Genomic DNA, 14,874 nt, shown 5'->3' with positions numbered 1-14,874 from the left:
AACTTTCCACGGCAGTGGATTGGACGCTAAAGAGGGTTGTTTTGCCCGCCGAGATCCCCTGATCCCTCTCCACTGGACTTCTTTTTGTGGGGCTACGTGAAAGATCGCGTTTACGCACTTGAGCCCACCGATGTCAACGACATGAAGATGAGAATACTTACCGCCTGTAGAAGCATCGACCCGGAAATGCTGCACAGAGTTGTCGACTTATTAATAAAGATGTTTTGCTCGCTCTCTCTCTCTCGACGCGAGAGCAGTTCATGTGGTGCGTTGCGGCGGAAAGCGAGCATTTCGAACTTTTTTAAACCGTCGGTTTCTTGGCGATTGTCATAATTCTACGTTGAGTAAGCTTTCATATCACTCGAAACTAATATTTGAAGCAAATTTCTAAAATGTTTGTATGTAGGCCATTAATCTACACTGCACTTGTTTTTTTGTTGTTCTTTTATTCCCATTTCTCCGGAAGTAAAGCCGGAATCGGAGCTGTGTGCAACTAAAATAAATATGAATCTGACTACACAGACACAAGTTCATGCTCTGTCATGAGGACTGGCAGATGCGTTTTAAATATAAAAAGGTGACAGGGAATACGGGCCATTAACCCGCGTTTCGTAATAGCTGGCAATAGAGGGTCGTAAATTCTCTTTACTCATGTGCAAGGCGCCCTGGAAACTTCAGTGGTTAATAATGTGCTGTGTGGCAGCTGACGCTGTCGCTTTATGTTGTGAAATGGCATTAATTTCAATCATGCTGCAGACAAGGCTTCCATTATTATAAAATGAAGCAGAGCAGTATCGCTGCACCTCAGTGCATAAGAAGTCTTAAGCCGCACGGCGTCTTGTCGCCCACTCTACTAGCAATTGGTCAAAGAAAAATTACGACGACAATTATCCTCACAGTCTGTGACCATGTGGCTGCATAACCTAGGTAGACAAATGGCTTCTGTGTACTCCTCTTCGCATTAAGAAAGAAACAAAACATCTGAAAGTCTAACTTTGAACAGCCTGTATTGTTTTGGCACGTGTAACCCTAGAATTTGATGAATATATCGTGTCTTCTTAAGAAATCAAGTGGATGCGCTGTGTTAAGTCCCCGCGGCTGCAATTCGTGGAATACAATATGTGCCGCAAGTTACTTAGTTACAAACGTAATTAATTAAAAATTATTAGTCCATTATGAATTTTGACTTCCCCGAACAAGCTGTGTCTGCCTCTTTCAGTAATCCAGCTCGAGCATTAAAGTCGAGCTATCTGGCACAAGCTATAACACTAGGTATATTTTCATGGTTTTCTAAACACTTGGAATTCTCTGCAGCTTCTGCGTAAATTAATTATTAGGATATTTGCACCCCAATTGCCTTTATATACTCACACTTTCTATGCGCGAAAGTTTGAATAGTTTCACCAAGCGAATACTGGAATCAGCGACACACCATTCGCTATTAAAAAATTTACACCCGAAATTCGAAACGTGAACGTTCGGCTCTCTATATTCAAAATTACTCTGACGCTTATCTCTTGCGTGTCATCTGTCCGTCAACGATCTCGTCACAGTTCTTTATGATGAGGACGAATGGACGCAACGAAAAGTAAGAACCGGTGTTGCGCGTTCGTAGCTGCCAAGTGAGCCGAAGGCCGGTATTTTATACCGATGCCTTTTCCGATTCTATGCCTTTTCAGGCTTTTCGCGCTTGGCCAGTGGTCAGAGCGACGGTCTGCCCACATTAGAGAGTTTTAGAATAGGGGCCCCAAACGTTTTGGGGCCCCAAAGAAATAGCGTCGAAGCCACTGCGCATGCGCAAGACGCAAACTGCCTTTGGGTTTTGCGTTGGGGACGCTATTTCACCGATTTAGCGGGAGCCCAAATAGCGACTCCAAAAGTTTTGCGTCGGCAAACATGGCGGCACCCATCGAAGCGACGACTCTAACCTAGCACAAAACTGGGTTCGATTCGCGGTAACGCGTGAAGTTCGCAAGCTAGGAGAAGTGACTGCGGTTATCGCTTTCTCTCAACTAGCGTGTGTTATGAAGATTGACTCATTAGACGCCGCTGATATTGAATTCGATTGTGGATTTTATGGCTCGTAGGCCTAACACGGCTAAGCTTGGCTGGTGAAGGCTAGTAAAGTTTTGTTTGCTCAAAACTAAGCGCAACTAATTGTCTGCTGCTTACATAATAGCCTCTAAATTGTAATTAAATGCGAATACACGCAAGTCAAAATTATTATTCCGATCATAAAATGGTATATTTTATTTAATTATTTCTAATAGCTTTTCTTTAACGCCGTAGTGGCGCTGTCAGCGCAAGACGCTATCCGCAAACGTAAAACCCTATTCTAAAACTCTTCCCTCCTGCGTGCCCCAACGCTAACACCCGCAAAGCTCTTTGGGTCCCCAAACTATTGGGGCCCCTATTATCAACGGGATCAGGCGGCCGTGTGTGGTGGATGATAAGATTAGCATAGAATAAGGCGTAAGGCATCGCTACAAAATAGCGGCCCAAGTCAGACAGTCAAATTTAGTGACACTTTGCGTGTGTGCACTTGGCATCACTTGAGTGTCACTTTGGCTGCGTGGATCTAGACGGCAAACCAAAGTGTCAGTCCGGATTGATGACAATGAAAATCTATGAAGCTATAAGGCTCGATATTATTCTCAGCATCTTGAGTTTTAGAAACGTTTTACTGTTTTCTTACAGAAAATCCTTATTTACAAGGTCCTTCGAAATACTGTAATCCCGATAACACATATGCCGGTCCTCAGCCAATATAAGCAAGGAACATACACAAATCCAGACCGTCAAAATGGCGGACTTCCTGTAGGAAAACCCGGTCGGGGCCGAAAATCAACGTTTCAAGCTTGTTTGGGCTTCACTGTTGTCGCGGACATGCTCATAACATATGAAATCACGAAGAAATGGTCTTAAAAAGTTAGTGCCGACTCTGCAATGAATTTTCTCTTAGTTATTTTTGAAGAAGTGCTTTCGAAGCTACACACTTGTGCGTAAGGCAAGTGTTACTAAACCTTTTTGTCCGACAGCCTGCGAGTGACGCTTTAAAGTGCACTGGCTCAATATGACGAGAGGTCTGTTACACGATGGATGTCCGTGCAGGAGACGAACGTCGACTTTCCGGCTGCGGACTTGACGTACGTCTCAGACACATAAACAGCGCTATATAGCGGTTACAGTCCGCGCAGCTTGTAAACGTTTCTTTCTTGTTGCGCTACTGTGTATTCCTGCCCGTCAGCGATACTCGAGGGAGCGCCGACGCGCTGATATCGTCTTACAGCTTCGTAAATAAGCCTGCAGGAGGCCGTGCTCGAGTGATCGGCGATGAGAACCTCGACTGGTGTGAGCGAACATGAACAGCACAGAACCACAGATCGCGGGGTTTTATTCTGTGACGGTGCGACGGAATAAATACGTCAGGTTATAGCATCAGTATAGGAGCTATCGGTATATCGGTTGCATTAACCGCGTACCAGTAAGTCAACAATAGTGTCATCAGCACTCCTGAGTAATGAAATGCCGATAAGTGCCGGCTAGAACATCAATGCACTTCGCTGCAGATTTTGGCGCTAACAACAGAATTTCTGCTAAAACGGATGTGCCTTCTCCGCCGTCCAAGTCACTTGCACACTTGCATCATGTGTCCCCTTATGGGGATAATTACAAATAATTAACCCCCGAGTATCTACACATGCTATGGCGATTGATCGTGCAAGAACTGTCCGCCTCCAAGTAATCCCGCTGATTTGACAGAATTGTACTGCCTGGCGAAGGCGATTTTTCATTCTGCTAATAATAATCTTGTATGCAAGTAGGCACGTCCCAATTTTTATTCCGTATTCGTCAACACAAAGCTAAACAGAGCACGTGCCAAATAAACTTTCGTAGTACGGCACATGATTAAGATTCTACATACCTCTAATTTATTTGCCTAGTTTTGCTTCGACAAAAGGGGGAGTGGTGATTTCGTTAAAATTACGAACCAAGCAGCCTTTACCGGCGGCCTGCAGAGAACGTGCGGAGGCAAAACATTTTGCGGCAACTGCATGAAGGCATGTGCCGAATTGCATTCTATAGTGACGGCTCACGAAGCAGGCAACTGGAGTTACGCACACTGAAAAAAATTAATTTACAGCCTCAAAAGTGAGCAAGGGGGCAGACTATTTTACAGAGGACTGGAAGCCGTACGAGCGCGAAAGAACGCGCGTCAGCGAAGTCATGCCTCGCCATCAGGCGATGGCTTCCTTAGAGGGCGCAATATTGCAGTTTGACAAGCGCTCGCAGATCCCGCATTATTGGCATTATATTGTCCCGCTTGTACTACACAGACATGGTAAAAAAAAAAAAAAGGCAGCACTTAGTGCAATTGAGCGGCGATGGCCTGGCGATGGAAACTACGTTACGGGTGATGCGGACACGGACGTTATGATTAATAACCGATGGTGTTTTACCGTTAGTATTAAATATAGAATTTAAGGGACGCCGTAGTGCGCTGCTCTGAATTATTTACCCACGTGCCTAACGACCACTCAAAACTTATTTTTTCCCAGGGGACCTTCACGCTACGCTGCGCCCCTCCCCTTCCGCGTTTCTTCATTTCACTTTATTCATCTCCTACCAAAGTCACAGCACACGAGCATTCTTGTATTCCGCCCCCTTCAATGGTGCTCCCTCATGCTCACTTCAGGGACATAGCTATATGGCATATACATAAAAGTTTGTAACTTGCAAAGCATTCTTCCATTTATTTATCTTTAGGGCGGCTCGACTGTGATGGCAACTGAATCTCAAATAAGCGCTTTATCAAAGCATCTTACCCGTCCTCTGAGTCCCACTTTAGACGCTGTTTCCACGCTGCTTCGGAAAACGTTAAGGAACACCACGGTTTAAAACAGGACCATGTTTTCGGTGGTATTACCAGGGTCCTCCAATTATAGAAGCACCCTGATATTACTTTGTTTGCAATAGCAGTGCACTTAAAGCGTCGCTACAAGTGCAAATGCTGTCAGCACTGGCGCCAGCGTCGCAGCAGAGGCCATCGGGTACGCAACACAATGCGAGGACGCGAACGAACTTGCGCGATAGTTCGGTGCAGCCGCTGCATTTCGTACGCGCCCCACGCACGGGCAAAGTAGAGTTACTGTATGTGCTACCTACGGTAGCATATACAGTAACTCTAGGGCAAAGTACTTTCCTCTGCTGCATGCGAGTCCTGCGAGGCCGCAAAGGCGCACTGAACACGCACGCATACATGCACGCACACCCAACTACGTAAAGGAGCGCAGCTAACTCACCGAGGTCTTCCCCTGTAATGCAAGCGACGCTCGTCCATGCGGCGCTATCGCGGAGCGCGCCGCACGAGGTTGCTGAGGTCGCACGAAGCACGTGCACGCTAGCGGGGGGCGGGGTCAGTCACGTGACCATCAGCAGCCGCGGCGTCCTCGAGCTGACGTCAACAGCGCAAGTGAAGCGAACGGACAGAAGCAGAGAAGTGCATGAAGCGGACGGCGTTGCCGCGGTACTGTTTGACTCGTCTCCCCAGCGCTCGCTTGGGCGACCTCGTAAAAGAAGCGCGAGCTTTGTTTTTTTTCCTTCTCGGCGCATCCGACGGCGAGACGCGGTATCGGCTTGGCGGCGGCTGCTGCATGCGGCGCGCAGGGCAGACGCGAGTGACGCGCCTGACGAGAGGGCGTTTCAGACTGCGTGCGTGCTTGCCAGCTGCGCGGCCCTGTGGGTGAGGGCTGCTCACTGCAGCACGCGGGGACGCGTTGCCTCGGTTGCGTGCCCAGGAATCAACCAGCTGTTGTGGCGTGCTGGTTGAAGAACGATATGGTTATCCCAGGGACACGAAGCCGAGTGTAGCCGACTGAAACGGTAGCGCCATCTAACTGCGTAGGCGCGAACTTGGCTGTGTTTTGGTGCAATAGCGTTAACGAGCCTCTATAGCGCGAAATTCGGCGTTCCGCTTCGGACGTCGCATTGGCATGCTCTTGCATTGCCTAGGGGGCGCTGCGAAAATGGAGTTAAAAAGCGCCCTCTGTCCTGAACTGGGTAGTACCAAGCTCGGTCGTCTGCTTCGGAAAGCACGTTTACAATATGGACCGGCCACTTTCGGTTTTGTTGTACCACGGTTTGCAGCGAATATCGGGCGCCGAAGATTTATTCGGGGGTGGCACGGGCTGCGTAGAGGCAATAAATTGTGCAACGCCGAATACGTGCACGCCGTTGAAGAAATAAGCGGCGAAGTTTTAGCGCCGTGTCAATCGCAGGTGAAGCGAGTCGCGTACGAAGTTGAATTTCAGGTAAGGTTTGCACGCTGCTAGATTCAGGCGGACAAACAGGGGGAAATGCTTGCTATAAATGAATTCGCAGTAGCGATAAGCAGACATCAAGTGTACGGAACTGCTCGAGCGCACGACGGTACGCGTCGCGACGGCACCGGTCTTTCAGCATGCTGCAAAACGGCGGGCTTCCTGCAATGTAGTAGCGGTCATCTGTCCGTTTAGCAACTGATAACTAACTGATGCAATGCATATGAGCTCGCAGTAACGTACGTGCGAATCGCGCTGCAGCGCGAGCTCGTGCGCTGCTCGCTTGATGTAGCTTTTAATGACAGCGCTCGAACATCGATGTGCTGCAATCAATACCACCTTGCTGCGCTGCCTCAACGTGCTGGCTTGAGGTCAAGGGTGAGCACATTTAACTCCCTAACCTGTGCGGCTCGTAGTGGGGTAGTGAATTCTCACCGAATCAGCCCGACTATTTGTGGTCATTTGCACACACCTGGTCACTTCACCACTTCGCACCAGTCGAAGTGTTAATTGTCGCTGTGGCCGGGTCTCAAATCGTGAATCACGAGTCATGCTTGCTGCTATGCCGCGGTCTGCCGTCGGGACTGTAGGTGCACAAGACCGAATTTTAGCAACGCAGATAATCAAGCAAGCTTCAACACAGGCGAAGCAGTCAGCATGGCGCGAAGTTTCGCTTACCCAGCGCGCCCGACGCTCCGCTTCGTGAGACCTTGAAGGAAAATGGTAGAATCTCATGTTGGGATTCAGGCCTTCTTGTTCATGGCAGCCCACGACGCAGAAGTAACGACGGTGACGCTTTTTCGAGGCTGAGCTAGGTCTCTCCGGATCGGCGTCGCCGATTCCTTTTCCTGCCAGCATTACGTCTCACGGAGAGTCCGTTTTCGTTAAACTATAGGCTGCGGCTAGCTCGCAGCGTGGTCTGTGAGAAGTGGCGAGCGTTTTCACACTCGCAAGAGGGCAGAATAAAGTGCGAATCGACGCAAAACTTAGGCTAGAAACGTGCTTCGCCACAGCCAGGGCTCAATACTACCCAAACCGGTACTACCCAGATAACGTTTCGCGCGCCGCCACTAGGTGCTGCTGCTATACTTCATACTCCAGCGCAAGACGCCCATGAAGATTTTCGAACCACTTATACCCAGGCCTTTCATATGATACAAGCAATTGATTTAACTAATTGAATTTCTCAAGCTAAAATATGTAGCAAAATTGGTAACTATGACTTGCACACAACCTACAGACATGATAGCACTCGGATTGTAATTTGACTATACGAGAAAACATAATTCTGTTACTCGAACACACACACACACACGAACCGGCCGCTGCGTTGACAGACCGGCCGCAGCGTACGCCATTTTGCATGTGCCGGCGCGAAGGGTGTCTTTGGGATCGCGGAGCGACGCGCCAGGTTTCTTGCATTAACACCAGCTGGCGCTCGCCTCCGCCGCATCGCGGCCCACTCAAGAGGCCGTGGTTGCACCAACGAAGCTCGCTTTCGCGCATAGCATTCGCTGCAAGCGTTTCCAGGTAAACATTACAGTTACTTACGCTCCAGTTGCCGGGAAACGTGAGAAGCAGTCAGGGATCTTTGAATGCTATCGCGTTCCACTCTAAAGCTTAAGCGTGAGTGAGTGAGTGAGTGAGTGAGTGAGTGAAATAACTTTATTAGATTAATAGAAGACGCAGGGGAGACCCTGCGCCACCCGGCTACTTCCACGTAGGGACCGCCAGGCCGAGCTTGACGGCTCGATTGCGTCAAGCTTAAGCGTCCTCCAAATTTTTTGATCGGTTTTCGGGATTTAAAGCGCTCCTTAGGGGTAGGTTGAGCTGTACATCAAATAAATGAGGAAGTGATGAAGCGAGATGCGACAGTTAGGTAGCGACTAAGTGTGTCTATCATACGCTATGCGATTGGGCTAGGTAAGAAGGCATGGAAGTGCTCATGTGCCAATAGAATGTTTTACACCATCGAAAAACATCCCCCTGGATCCGCGCATGCATCGTTCTATAGTTCTGTTGCCACCGGTAAAGCAACAAAGCTTCGCAGAAGTAATCAACCACCTCCAGCCGCAGAAGTGAGCGTCTCCCGAGATCACTGTGAGCTCTACAAGCCATAACCACAGCGCACTAACGGGTGTGACTCTCACGTATGTGTCGCTTTAAAGGGACACCAAAGGTTACTATGAAGTCAAGTTAAAGTGATAAAGCTATGCTCCAGAACGTCTAAGGCGTAAATATAATCGCGAATAGAGCTTTAGTAACCGAGGAATTGAGGTAAATGCATGACACGATTTGAGACCCCCCCCAGCGGCATTCCGGTACTAGCCCGATGACGAAGGCACTCCTCATCATAATTTATGTCTCTAGTACTCAACTACTCGTATTAAAAAGATAATTTCATTAGGTTATAAGACGGAAGAAAATGCTATTTGTCCACTTCTGTTTGATTCTAAGAAAAAATTACATTTTGACGTTACCCTTCAGTAGTATGGGTGGACGAAAGGTTTCGTTTTCGCTCGAATCTGCGCGCTCGACTCTGCGCCGCGCGCGCTTTGGAGTTTCAGTTGTGTCGTTATCGCGTCGTGCTGCGCTGGTTCTGCTGGCTCGCGAAACTTGCATTTGGAACAAGCAGCGAGAATGCCACGTCCATGTGATGTCGTGGGATGCGCGAACGGTCCGCGGAACTTGGCCAAGGGCAGTTGCAGCGGCGAATCCAACGTTACTAATCACTGTGTGCCAACGAGTGAACCTCCGTTCGAAGTGGTGAAGTGCCGTACCTCTGCCACAGCGCGTTGGCAAAGAGCCGAAAAATCACATAGTGTGCTCGCTGCACTTTCGTCCAGAGGATTACGAGTTCAGCGCCGACTTACTGATGTCGTGTGGAGTGCCTTTCAAAGCAATGCTTTCCCGCTCCGTCGGTCTTGCCTGCATTCTCCGAAGCGCAAGCACAACTGCAGGTTGAAGACGAGGAATTTGGTTTTTACGAAGGAAAAGCTACAAATGTACGAATATGTACAGCCATGACCTACAGTTGCCGTCGTAGTAGTACGCAACGACGCCGGGAGCGCGAGCCCTCAGCAGCAGGTCACGTTCATCAGTGCTTAAATCACTGAAGTCGAGCCCAGCATCGCGAGCCAATGTGCCATCGTCAGGGTCGTCCATCGCAACGAGTGTCAAAGTTAGTGTCATAAAAATGAAGAACCAGCTTATTGTCGCGCGCTTTCCCATCCGCCAGCCGCTTTCGCGCTGCTGTCGACTCTGTCTTGGCTCTGTTTATGGCCGCGCGTTTGCGTTTTGCGCAGAAAAGCCGTAGCGCCGTCTGCGGGCGCCGTTTTTCTCACCGACGGCGCAATGTCACTGTGAGCCCTTGACGCCACCACTCCTCGATCGGAGGGCGGCCGAGTTGAACTGCGCTAGAGGTGCGCGGACGCTTCAGAACGCATTTCCTCTTAAAATAAGTCTCTTCTTCGCATGAAACAAGCGTTTTGAGGTTTCTGGGATGGTATTTCAACAGTCCACGTTGACTTAATGGTAACCTTTAGTGTCCCTTTAAGCTTCAATTGTAGCAGTGGCCACTACGAGAAAGTTATCATTTCTTTAATTTAACACGGCGAATAACAGTATTGTGGCCTTTAACGTGAAAACGAGTAGTGAACTGGTATCAGTCGAAGAGGAAGTCCTACTCATTAGAACGATCTACGGTACGCGAAAAGAAACTTACATTACTCCGCGAAACGCGGCTATAACGAAACATAGACAACTTTTGTGCTACAATATGAGGTGGCAGAAGAAATGCCGAAAGTAGTAATAATGCCAACGTTATCATTTACAGACGCCCTGCTGTGCGTAACATTGAAGCAGCTGTCGGTGATCAAAGAGAACGCGAGGGCGGTCAGTCGAATGGTATTAGGCACTCGCGGTAAAACCACAACTTAGGCAGGGTAGCAAGTCCTGGGTGGGGTGTTCTTTTGGAGCACGAGAAGCGCAGAGGAAAATTATTGTTGCGTAGTGACTCAGGAACATAACATATAAGAAATGGGCAGAAAGAGTGCAGCAGTCTCTTTGTCTTGCAAGCGTAGACGCGGAATTGAGGATGAAGTCAAGAAACTTGGCAACCAAGTGCAGGGCAATAGGAGGTACTGGTGCGCAACCGGAGCTATCCAAAAAGTAAGAGCAACAAACAGGGCAAACAGGTGGAAAAGATGGAAACAAAAGATTTCTTCTGCTTTACAAGGACGGCAAACAACAACAAAAGAAAACCAGAGAAAAGAGATCTGGCAAATGTGTAATCAGGGCGTGTACGGCTACCTGCAAAAGAAAATGCCAATGATTTCATACAACGCGTGAGACAATCGGACTGATGCGTCATGTTTTGAGCATTTCAGTTTGTTGTCGCGGGAGTTTTCGGGATGTATTTACTTCAGAACAGTAAAATCGGTTGAAGACCAACGTTATTCCTTCCTCTAGTAGTTTGTTTCCTTGTAGGGTGTTTGGTTTTACCTAAGCCCTTGTATATGTCCCAAAGAAATCAGGGGAACAAAATTGTTCAACACGAACCGTAGTGCATTGCTTTGTTACGATTCGGGCTGGCTTTCTGAGCGCAAACACACAATGGAACACATACTCGCAACAGGATTAAACTTTTATCTGCTGGTGTAAAATTCTGAAAACGACTCGGAACCCTGCAACAGAATGCCAATATATTGGGCCAGTCAGGACCGAACGCCCGCTTTCCCGAAGGGATAGGGTTCAAGGCTGGAAAAAGCGCCATTACACATAGAGGTGATTTCGTAAGGTAAACTGGAGATAGACAAACTGTTAGATTGGCATAGTTACATCGTAAAACCGGTGCTAACATATGGCGCACAAACTTAGAGTTTAACAAAGAAGCTCGAGAACAAATTAGGTACCGCGCAATGAGCGATGGAACAAAAAACGTTAGGCGTAACGTTGAGAGACAGGAAGAGAGCGGTGTGGATCATAGAGCAAACGGGGATAGCGTTTATTCTAGTTGACATTAGGATAAGAAAGTGGGGCTCGGCAGGCCATAAAATGTGTAGTGCAGATGACTGGTGGACTATTAGATTTATATAACGCAGGGAAGGGAAGCGCAGTCGAGAACGATGACAGTAAATTTGCAGACGCAAGTTGGAATCAGCTAGCCCAAGACAGCGTTAGTTGGAGATCGCAGGGAGCAGCTTTCGCCTTGCAGTGGACATAAAAAAAAAAATCGGCGACGATTAGGATAATCCTTAATGCGAAATTTGAGCGCAACTGAAATTTTCATTTCGTGTTTTCAGTTTGTGGTAAATTGAGCCAAAGCATTGGAGAGAAACATGTATCAGAGTCGGCTATCGTCGAAAATCTGTTCTGCGGCTCGAACGCGTCGAATTTTATACGTGACTCGTCGAAGGTTCCAGTGTAATCGCTGGGGCCGCGTGGCTTCCGGAAAGTACTACATAATACGCGTCGCGCATGCAATCAGATTACGAAACAATCGCAAACTATGAAAATCGAAACAAGCGCGAACGAGATCAAACGAAGTAAACAGAACAAGCGCGAGCGAGAGCTGACGCGAGCAAACGATAGTACGAAACGAGCGGTCCGGCTCAGACTAGTTACGAGTACGAAACGAGCAGTTGGGCGGGTCCGCATGACACCGGTTTCCCGCACGCACGTCACCGAAGACCCAGCCACCATTGGTCTCCGCCGTTCGCGGCTCGCGTCTCTCATATCCCACTCAGTGTTCGCTCTTTTACCTTTCGCTGTGCCCGTTCGCTCGGTTACGCAGCCGACGCCGCCGACGCTCGACACAGGAACGGGCGACTAAGAGCTGCGCTCTAATATAGGCTGATCATTATGAGGATGATGATATCGTAAAACCTAAGTAACTCACGGTGGCTGCGTGATTAATTTGCATCACTCTGATTCGAAGATGATGTAAACAGAAATCATCGTCATCACTAAAATTGTTAGAATCGTTCCACTTCTTTGTGAAAATAGTTTGTTATGTCAGACTACATCACCTGTTCTCGTCGCGAGTGCTGTAGCTAAGGGACGAACCTCATTTATCCGACTTAGTATACATGCAGCGCAATCTGTAATATACGCTCTCGAGTCTGGGCGAGTTAATGACGGCTCTGGATCGAACGATTCAGGCGATCCACTATTTAAAGTAGGTTTGTGTTCATTCTACCATCACACTAGAGCATCGCTAAGACATTAGTGCACCCGATACAAAAGCAACGTAGGATTCACAAGCAACGAAATGTGTAGGATCCAAATTTTCCGCTTTGTAATCTTTGGTGGCGGGAAAGCTGAGGTGTAATTCTAGTTAACGCTCCATACTGCAGCTTTTGTTTAAGTTTTAAGGGAAGGCTTCTGCAAGTACGTCTTGCCTATCGCCTTACCCATAAGTAAAGAATAAAGCTCTGGCGCGTTAATGAGTTTCTTGAAATCGACGGATCTGAGTGGACGCTCATCCTATTCCACCTGGGTCTCTTACTGTGTGCCTGGCTCTCACTCCTTCTGCCTTACCTTTGTTTCTTTCGCTTACTTATCCCATTTCTCCCATGCACGATCAGTCACACGAACATGCGTCTTGTTAAGCGTCATGCGTTTTCTAGTTTTTTTTCTCCCTTATCAAGCAACTACGAATATAATGGTGTCATCAGGCCCTATCAGTTAAATGATTCATGAGCTGATTTGTTGTTATCAATCGCTCTGCAGCTTTTCCTTAAACTATCTTCTGGGACGGAATGCGTCTCACGCAGTGTCTACGTTAATCTTTTCCGATTCGAGAACCTAGCAGCAAGAAATTGTATTGCTGCTTTTTTGGTGCTATGAATGCCTATTGCATTCCTAACAAACCGTGCTGGCTGGCTACAAATCGCGTTCCGGTTGTCACTAGCGCTATCGCACGAATAAAATCTTCGTTTATGTGCACCGGGAGGTATAAAAAGTAGTTATGTTTATAGGCAGCTATTATTTCACATCATTTTATAGTAAGCTCTGCTAGTACTCACATTGACTCTCTAATTATGCACATACCATCTTATGCCATGCTCTGTTGCACCATATGTCAGAACAAAAGAACCACGCAACATGAAAACAGACAAACACAGTTTTCATCAAGCGGAAGGGGCAGCTTCTACGCCGAAGGCGAGATTTGTGGGAACTTTTCTGCGGTCCGGAAAGCTATCTTGCACACCATGTCAGATACGAGCTCGCTGGATTGTTGGCTGACTGCCAATTTGGGGTACCATGATTATCTGAAAGTAATTGCTCTTTTGTCATGCGTGTGAAGCAGCCATCGCGGACGTGGACGCATCCGTCCCCCCTCCTTTCCCAACCCCATGTCCCACCCGTGGATTGCTTATACGTACTTGCGGTAGAGCGGCGGATGTTCCTTGGAAACGATGATCCGCGGTACACGAAAGAGCCGTAATCGACGACCAACGCGGCTTGGAGAGCGCCGTGGACTCACGCGGCCGACCACACGATGGACCTTCGGGCAAAGACTGATACGGTGGCAGCGGCGGGAGCAGTTTGCCGCACGGAACAACAGTCCCAAGGAAACACGCACAATCGAGACGGCACGCTCTAGACACGTGGATGAGAGATACACAGGCGCCGCGAGAACCGCACCCGGGGTTCGAACGCTCCGGGCACCCGACGAGTGCGGTTCCTTGGGGCTCGAAGGTGGGGGTGGAGAGGGAGGTTGCGAGAGGTGGGGGCGGGGAGGGGTCTGGTCCCAGAATAGCGAGTCGTCCGTCTCAAACGGCTTGCTGTACGGGTGCCTTCCGGAACGTGTCAAGAAAGGAAAGAAAGGGATTCTCTCACATGCCCGTTTGTCTGAGTGTCTATATACACGCGCACGCTCCGCGCTTAGTGGGAGAGGATTCCGAGCGCCTAGGAGCCTCATTTTGTGTGGCCTTCGGTAACGGTTTGGCGAAACCGTTGGCGCCTAACCGAGCGAGCGCGAAGTTTACGAGCGGGGGCTCTTTCAGTGAGTGGTGGCGTGGCAAGCTTCATTGACGAAGCTTAACGGGGGAACGCGGTTTGTAGTATACTGAGCGCAGGTAGGTTATGACAGTGCGTGTTTTTGCGTTTACAAAACGCCACCGCGGAAACGTGTCATGCTATACAAATATTTAGGCGTTATGTTTAACTGGTATATTATATATGGGCGAAGCAATGCGCGAACAAACGCGTGGACGGAGGTTCATTACTTGATGTATAAGGACGGTCGTTCCCCGTCAACTGTCCCATCCGTGGCGTTCGAGAAAAATAATTTCTCTCAAAAAGTTACAAAAGCATTAGACGTATGTGAGCATTACTTGCGGAGCATTTAGGCAGAATATTTTAAACGGAAAGAAAATTTGGCGCACGCGACGGCTATTTGAATTTCACGAATTAATGAAAAACCAGGTGCAAAAAAAAAAAAGCAAATTCGCCCAAAATCGACCGTATTGCACATTCTTTCAAAATTTTAGCTTTTGCGTTGTTTTCACTGTACAACAGTTTCGCAAAATGACTTTATGGTTTTTAT

General features: G+C 48.3%; 1 protein-coding gene across 2 annotated transcripts in view; it reads right to left on the bottom strand.

Moving 5' to 3' along the window:
• The window catches only part of LOC142587596 (N-acetylated-alpha-linked acidic dipeptidase 2-like), a 65,899-nt gene extending 51,892 nt beyond the window's left edge, over positions 1-14,007 (bottom strand). Inside the window, exon 1 of one of the 2 annotated variants that reach the window (XM_075698725.1) lies at positions 13,709-14,007. Coding sequence is in view for 1 of the 2 variants with exons in the window: in XM_075698724.1 (XP_075554839.1) it covers positions 5,304-5,341 (38 nt within the window). In the remaining variant the exon portion in view is untranslated. Of the gene's footprint in view, positions 1-5,303; positions 5,723-13,708 lie in introns of those variants that run through there. The other variant, XM_075698724.1, reaches the window with a different exon arrangement.
• Positions 14,008-14,874: the final 867 nt, after the last annotated feature.

Source organism: Dermacentor variabilis, chromosome 7, assembly GCF_050947875.1.
Source record: "Dermacentor variabilis isolate Ectoservices chromosome 7, ASM5094787v1, whole genome shotgun sequence".
Taxonomy (NCBI): Eukaryota; Metazoa; Arthropoda; class Arachnida; order Ixodida; family Ixodidae; genus Dermacentor; species Dermacentor variabilis.
Note: the sequence above shows the minus strand (reverse complement) of the source record. Positions and strands in the feature narration are given on the sequence as shown.